The following is an 8,298-nucleotide window of genomic DNA, read 5'->3' as shown; positions in this document are numbered from 1 at the left end:
TCCACTGTGTAAATGTCCCACATTTTCTCTGTCCATTTTTTGCTAGAGGGGCATCTAGGCTGCTTCCAGTTTCTGGCTATTGTAAATAGTGCTGCTATGAACATGGTTGAACAGATGTCCTTGTTGTATGAATGTGCTTCTTTTGGGTATAAGCCTAGGAGTGGAATTGCTGGATCTTGTGGTAGACTGATTCCCATTTTCTTGAGGAGTCACCATACTGATTTCCAAAGTGGCTGGATAAGTTGGCACTCCCACCAGCAGTGGAGAAGTGTTCCCCTTTCTCCACATCCTCTCAGGCATAAACTGTCATTGGTGTTTTTGATTTTAGCCATTCTAACAGGAGTAAGGTGGTATCTCAGAGTTGTTTTGATTTGCATTTCCCTGATGACTAAGGATGTTGAACACTTTCCATAATTATGTGTCTTTCAGACATTTTAGATTCCTCTATTGAGAATTGTCTATTTAGTTCTGTACCCACTTTTTAATTGGATTGGTTGGTGTTTTGGAGACTAGATTCTTGAGTTCTTTGTATATTTTGGAGATCATCCCTCTGTCAAATGTGGGGTTGGTGAATATCCTTTTCCAGTCTGTGGGCTGCCGATTTGTCTTGCTGACTGTGCCCTTTGCCTTACAGAAGCTTCTCAGTTTCAGGAGGTCCCATTTATTAATTGTTGACCTCAGTGTTTGAGCTACTGGTGTTATGTTCAGGAATCGGTCTCCTGTACTAATTAATTCAAGGGTATTTCCCACTTTATCTTCTAATAGGTTCAGTGTGGCTGGGTTTATGTTGAGGTCTTTGATCCATTTTGACCTAAGTTTTATGCAGGGCCAAAAGCTTGGTTCTATCTGTAGTCTTCTACATGTCTGCATCCAGTTATGCCAGTACCATTTGTTGAAGATGTTCTCTTTGTTCCAGTGTATAAATTTGGATTGTTTGTCAAAAATCAGGTGTTCGTAGGTGTATGGGTTAATATCAGGATTTTCAACTCTATTCAGTTTGTCTACCTGTCTATTTTTGTGCCAATACCAAGCTGTTGAGGCTACTGATTTTTGTAGTTCTATTTTTGCATTCTATCCTCCCAAACTCACTTCATTATACATATCCCTTTCTATCACATTATTTCTTTTTCACACTTTATACAGTTTCATTCTATTTTTCTATACTGGAGAATCCCTCTCCCTTCAAAAACCTTCCTTGCCATGAACACTTAACTAATTTTTTGACATCTCTTGGAATTACTAATAAGATACACACATCTATAGCTTCAATGATAACATTCACAAACAATAGAGAACATGTTACATTTATCTTTCTAGGTCTCTTTTACCTCACTCATTATGATTATTTCTAGTTTCATCAATTTGCCTGTGATTTTCATAATTTCATTTTTCTTAATAGCTGAATGATATAGGATTTCATTTGTTGATAGACATCTAGGTTATTTTTCTTTTCATTTCTTGAATAATGTGAATAGAGCAGCAAAGTACATGGGTGTAGAAATATCTCTATAAAAAGGGTGTGGAATCATTTGGGTATATGATCTCTACATGCATGCTTTGGGATAAACATATCCCACACCTATACACATAATAAATGACCATACTAAGTTATTTTTGATGTCCTGAGAATAAGTGACTTTGGAGTATCCAGGCCTAAATGGTATCACCATACTTCCCCTAGCAAGCCTCGGGGAACATAGTGGCATAAGGGGTGAAAAGAATGTAAGAGCCAGAGGTCAGAAAGGATGGTTATAACAGTGTCTTCTGTATATGCCATGACAACTGCACCCATGAACTCATTGAAATTGAAGTTATCTACACACATCTTGGCCCATCATCAGTTTACCAGGCATAGATGGGGTTCACAAAGCTCCACCACTAAGGGATCATGCACAGTTAATGGAGATGTCATTTTCTTTGTGATGTAACCACTCATAAAATGTCCATACTTCAGTTAGTAACCATCCCTCAAACTCATTCAAGTGGCACTAATTTAACTAAAATGTCTAAAATATAAAAAAGACATGAAAGAAAGAGGAAGAATTTCAGGGAAGAGGGTTTTAGTAGGAATGGGAAAGTATGAAAGAGGAGAACAGAGGATGCAAACAACTAAAATTCATTGTATACATATGTGAAACAAAATATAAATTGAAATTAAAAGATACAATTATATTTCAAGTTATCAAATATTTCTAAGATAGAGAAGTAACTGAACACTGATTTTGTTAAATACAAAAGACTAGGCATGAAGACATGTATTATATATTGTATGATTTTATATCAAGGGATCATATATTAGTGTCTTGTAGAAAAGAGGACTATTTAAACATTGATTTATAAGTTTCTCTCTCCTAAGTACAATGAGAAGACTTTGAAACACATGGGACTCAGCAAAGATGAATTCAGTAATCATGAGCTGGAGAAAAACTTTAATTGGGGGTGTTTGTACTGAGTTAGAATTTTAGATCTCTGGACACCAGGGGAGTCCATGGAGAAGTAACAAGAAAAACATGGCAATAACCAGGTGCCATGGGGAAAAGGGAATCAGCAAGGAAGAAGTTAGTTTCTATGAAGAGTCACACCCCATAGGGAAATGATTGGCTGAACGGTGGAATACTCAGATGGAAATGTCCCTAATGAGCAGACATGCATAGCTGTAAATACTGCCCCTGTTATTGCCCCTTAGTGTGTACAGTTTTTGGTTTGCACATGGTATGGTTATTTCCTTTAATGTCCTTGCCTTTTCAGGGTCTGAGGACTGATTTGCTATTACACAGTGTCAGTCTCCTCTGTCAGTGCCCTTTTCAGGGGGACAAATTATTCTTCCACACAGAAACCTTCAGTTTAGACAACTCATGCAGGTGAGTTTCAAAGACAGCACAGCAAAGATTGTGAGAGATAGAAGACAAGAACATTTGCCCAAAGACTCTGACAGCCAGCCCAGCCAAGCTGATCTGAGGGATAGCTCAGAGGTGGCTATGTGGATTTTCTTGTTTCTTCAAGGAAATCACCAATTCATGTAATTGAATGCTAGGAACAGAGGGGAACTTTCAAGTCAGCAATTCAGGATTACTGCTGACTGTGAAGTTGTGTCAATGGGAGGCAATTAAAATGGGAATTTAGGGGCTTGAGGGGATTTCATGTAAGCAAGGCATGGTCAAGGATTCTCACAGTTCATTAGGTAGACAGGAGAAATTTCACATTACATATGGTGAATAGGAGGAGGAAGTTATAGCATTTCTTATTTCTGAGTTCCAGTAATGCTCTGAGTTGCTTATTATTGCTATGCTACAACTACTTCATATCAGTAGAATTTTGTTTTTATTATTTGTATACATTTTCAGTTGCTAGATGTTTTGATCATATGTACTAAAACAAAATTTTAAGTGAAATATGTCTATGATTTTTCTTCTGAGTTTCTCATCTCATCTAGTCCACACATGAACTTTAGGTTTTATTTAATTGTTCATAGTTTTTAAAAGTTGACTAAAATGTGTTCTTGACATTTGATAAATGTACCAAAATACCATTGTCAGTGCATAGTAACCAAGCAGCTTCAGTGGGTCAAAATATTAGAAGGTCGTTGTTTATTGAGTCTTTTAGTGTAAACTATTGCTAAGTAATAGGAAGATAGGTAGATGAACAGACAGACAGATAAATAGATAGATTAGATAGATAGATAGATAGCACTATTATTGGTAATTCATTTTTTTAATTCTTGATGATGACTCCAAATCTATAAAGTTTAATTGTTTGGAAATCTTCCACTTTGTCTATAATCCCTGGAATTCTTTGCATAACACAAATTACAATGTCCTTTTTCTCACTGTTGTTGTTGTATATAATGCATACATATTCACTACCACTGTGAAAGTGAGGAAGTGAGAAAGCAGGGGAGGTCTACTCACCTAGATCTTTCATCTCAATGTTCAGTCTCAGAACACAGTAATGTTATAGCAATGGGGATTAGGCATACAGAGATTTGAGTTAAAGGTGAAGGAGAGGTTTTCTGGTGAATGCAGGATTTCGAGAAATGGGTTGGAAGGTTTTACATATTGGAAGAAACAAAGGCAGAAATGGAATATGCTTGTTGGATTTTTTTTTGAAAACTTCAAAACTGGTAGTTTTAGAATAACACAGGAAAAATGTTCATAGTGTGACTGGGGCAAGAAGCAAATGAAACTAGTGATCAGAGTCACTTCCGGGATCTTCATGTCTCAGCAGCATAGAGGGTGCTTTGTTACTCATCATTTTCCCCTGCCACAAGTTCTGATCATTTGTTATTTTTAAAGACTCTATTTTAAAAATTTATTTTTAAATTTTGAAAGCAATACACTCTGATCCTATTCTTTCTCCTCCCATATATTCACCCCCTCCCTACCCACCTTACTCCATATTATTTGCCTTCTTTCATTGTTCTGGCCAAAGCTTAGTATATCTGCAGTCTCTTCCTCCTTTTTCTTAGCGTTTGGGTTTTCCAGGGAAATATCTCATCATTTATGTTGCGGGCATGTGGAATAACAAAAAACTGGATCTTGATTGCATTGGTTCTGGTTTTCTTGCCATCTCCTTGTTTAAGGACTTTCCGTAAACCTAATGGTAGATATCATCTTTAGAGAGACTGAAACAGTTTTGGATTCTGCTACTTCTTTTGGCCTCCAGATGCTAAGGCAGAGCCTGCTTTCTCATAGGAGAACAGCCTGGGTATTTGGGTTAGCACACCCATATCAATCACCAATCAAGAGAATGTGCTACAAGTTTGTTCACACGTGAATCTTATAGAGGCATTTTTTTTTTTAATTAAAATTTCTCTCTTCCAGAATTGTCAAGGTTTGAGATAAGCTGAAGAAAACCCATCCATCACAAGGATTAAGGTTTAAATATTTCAATGCATAACTTTTGAGTAAAGCTGAGAGTGAGTAAAACTTTCTACATCAGATAAGGCTAGAGTTCTGGGAGCCTTGCTCCAGATTGGTGCCATATCCTGGGACAGATGTGTAAAGTTGGTGCAAGGAAGAAACTGTGACCACAATGTTGTTTGAAGAAGTAGCCCTGGATAGCCTAGGGCTGTTTTTATTTATACAATTCCATTGGTTTGCTTGAACAGTTTTATAATCAGATTTGTTTCCTTATGTTTCTAAAAATGGTTGAAATAATTACCAGTTTGTACCTTTGCTTCATTTACCCTCTGTCCACCAACTTTCCCACTGGTAACCATTACCTATTTGATCTTTAGCTCTAATGTTAGAAGCATAAGCAGTGTTGTAAGCCACAAAGGAAGTTTTCTAATTAGGCACACCTACAGGTAGAACAATGTGTCCAGTTTGCCGCATTGGTGGTTATACCATCATGCAAAATGGTAGAGAATTTTATCTCTAGTGGTTAATATTTACGTCTGGTAAGATCTGGGTTCTTAAAATTAACTCACCCTACAAAGCTTGATTAATTCATTATACTTTCTGTACTACTCCATCTCCTCTGGGGATATACCAAGTTTTTCAATTTATCTTATAGGCAACATTACTTGGAAACTTACTCTTAATTGTTTATCCCTTAAATGTTTATCCCTTGTCCATATGTCCATCTCTGTTAACTTCTTATGGTATTTGCACAGTTGTTAAAAATGAGAAATCTGTTTCTACTTTTTTGATTCTACTTCATTCTCTGTCTCTAGACTGTTCCCATTAACCCATTAACTCCTGGGAACATTTATTTATTTATTTATTTATTTATTTATTTATTTATTTATTAACGTTTCTCTAAGACTCTTGTGATTAAAACAACCTTCCCACAATTACAGTATGCAAAAATGTAATATTAAACATTATGAGCTACTGTGACTCTTTCAGGCTAGTTACAGAGTGTATTGGAAAGACAACATCCTATTCTTTAAAATGCCTGAATTCATGGTAACACTTGAAACATCAAAGATTTTAGAGGCTGAATCAGGTCCCCTGGATGTTTTAACAACCTTCCCTCTGGCTGACTCAGAGGAACATAACCAGGAGTGATTTTTCCTTTTATAATTGCTATTTTATCCATGACTGAGAAAGTGAAACTAAAAGTAACCAACAATATGGCTTATAAAGCAAAAACAAGGAGAGAATTTAGCGCTTATGCTCCTGGAGTCATGCCTAGAATTATGCAGAGAACTGTCTGAAAGGTTTGCCAAAAGGTTAACACCTCCTGGGCCTTGCAACAAGGAGAGTGTTGCTTGCTATTCTCAGGCCTTTCCCCCAAAGAAGTCACATGGCTGCCACCACTAGGTGGAGGATTATCCAAAATTAAACTCACATGGAAAACCCTAGAAATCATTGTTTGACTGTAGAATATAATAGTGTTTCCATATGGTTACCTCATCTCCATCATTATGTTTTCTTTTTTGTTTTTAATTTTTAGTAACATAAACCACATGGGGCCAAAGAATGATACACAGATTTCACAATTTCTTCTTCTGGGAATTTCAGAGGACCCAAGGTTGCAGCCTGTCCTCTTTGGACTGTTTCTGGCCATGTACTTGGTCACAGTGCTTGGGAACCTGCTCATAATCATGATCACTATCTCTGACTCTCACCTGCACACACCCATGTACTTCTTCCTCTCCAACTTGTCATTTGTGGACATCTGTTTCACCTCCACCACTGTACCAAAGATGCTAGTGAACCTCCAGTCACATTGTAAGTTCATAGTGTATAAAGACTGCATCACCCAAATGCTATCCTTCATATTCTTTTCAGGATTGGACATCTTTTTGCTTACCATAATGGCTTATGACCGATATGTGGCCATTTGTCATCCCTTGCATTACACAGTCATCATGAATCCAAGACTCTGTGTGTTAATGGTTCTGGTGTCCTGGATAGCAAATGCCCTGCATGTCTCATCAGAAGGCTTCATGGTGCTACAGTTATCTTTCTGCACAGAGTTGAAAATTTATCACTTTTTCTGTGAGCTGAATCAGGTGTTGCAACTCACCTGTTCTGAAAACTTTGTTACTGTTCTTGCCATGTATCTTTTACCTGTGTTGATGGCAGCTGGATCCCTTATTGCCATCCTCTACTCTTACTACAAAATAATTTCCTGCATACATGCTATCTCATCAGCTCAAGGGAAGTACAAAGCATTTTCCACATGTGCATCTCACCTCTCAGTTGTCTCTTTATTTTATTGCACAGGAATAGGTCTATATCTGAGTTCTGTTGTAACAGAAAACTCACAGTCAACTGCAAGAGCTTCAGTTTTATACAGTGTGGTCACTCCTATGCTTAACCCCTTCATCTATTGTCTGAGGAATAAAGACATTAAAAAAGCTGTGAAAAAAGTTTTTGTGATAGAGTCAATTTTATACTTGTTGGGCCTCAAGAAATCCCCATGACTGCTGGATTCAGAGCATCATGTCAGATCTGAGATGCATTGATCTGATTGTAGAAATAGAATATGCTCTTGTTTTGTATTCTTGGAATCTGTCTTTAAATGAGTTTAATTTGACTCCTCATTTTGCAATCCTATTTATTATACTTCATTATCAGTGAAATATGCAGCTGTCCCCATTTAGTCATTTTCTGTATTTTGTCAACAAATTCTTCAAAATTTTCAATCATCTGATACCACATGTTTAGGTACAATTTAAATTCAAGTGACATATATAAGAAGTAAAGATTCTCTTCTTTAAAATAGTAAAAAATTATTACTATTAAGAAAAACTGTATTTAGCACAAAACTATATAAATTCATGGTGAAATAAAATAATGAACTTTAGTTTTTGATATGTTTTCTTCATCTTATCCTGTATGGTGAGATAATTGCACTGTCTTGTAATATTATTTTTCTATGTTATGGCTAGGAATTATGTTTTATTCTTACATTTAAAATTCCATTTCTATTTTATCTCACTATCCTATGTATAACACCATTTTATCCAATCCAGTGTTTAAGTCTTAGCTATCACAATGAGACAAGATATAATGGGGGCAAAAAGGTGAAATGAAGAAGTCACACTATTCCTTCTTGCAGATGACATGGTTCATAGATTAATGGAATCACTGACCCTATCAGAAAACTTTTTTTCATGTCTAACAAATATGTCCAGTTACGGGAAAGGAAAAAAATTAAAGTAAAATTTTGTAGCTTCTATCTATACTAATAATGAACTTGGTAGAGCAGCAAATTGGGGAAAATATCACATTCCCTGTAGGTACAAAGATGATGTACTTAGGAATAATCATAACCAAAGAAGAGAAAGATCTCTAGAACAAAAACTTGAAGACATGGAAAAAAGAAAAAAAGAGATGAAAGTAA

The 8,298-nt window shown here is 36.3% G+C and overlaps 1 protein-coding gene across 1 annotated transcript; it reads left to right on the top strand.

Moving 5' to 3' along the window:
- Nucleotides 1–6,412: 6,412 nt before the first annotated feature.
- LOC100772022 (olfactory receptor 7A17-like) lies at nt 6,413–7,413 on the top strand. Its single transcript, XM_035444310.1, has one exon. It carries the CDS (start codon nt 6,413–6,415, stop codon nt 7,373–7,375), a length of 963 nt encoding a protein of 320 aa, XP_035300201.1. The 3' UTR covers nt 7,376–7,413.
- Nucleotides 7,414–8,298: the final 885 nt, after the last annotated feature.

This window comes from Cricetulus griseus, chromosome 4 (assembly GCF_003668045.3).
Source record: "Cricetulus griseus strain 17A/GY chromosome 4, alternate assembly CriGri-PICRH-1.0, whole genome shotgun sequence".
NCBI lineage: Eukaryota > Metazoa > Chordata > Mammalia > Rodentia > Cricetidae > Cricetulus > Cricetulus griseus.
This window is presented reverse-complemented; position numbering and strand designations above follow the sequence as displayed.

Excerpts from the sequence above, each read along its gene's own strand:
- LOC100772022 (XM_035444310.1), top strand. The coding sequence starts at position 6,413 with ATGGGGCCAAAGAATGATACACAGATTTCACAATTTCTTCTTCTGGGA.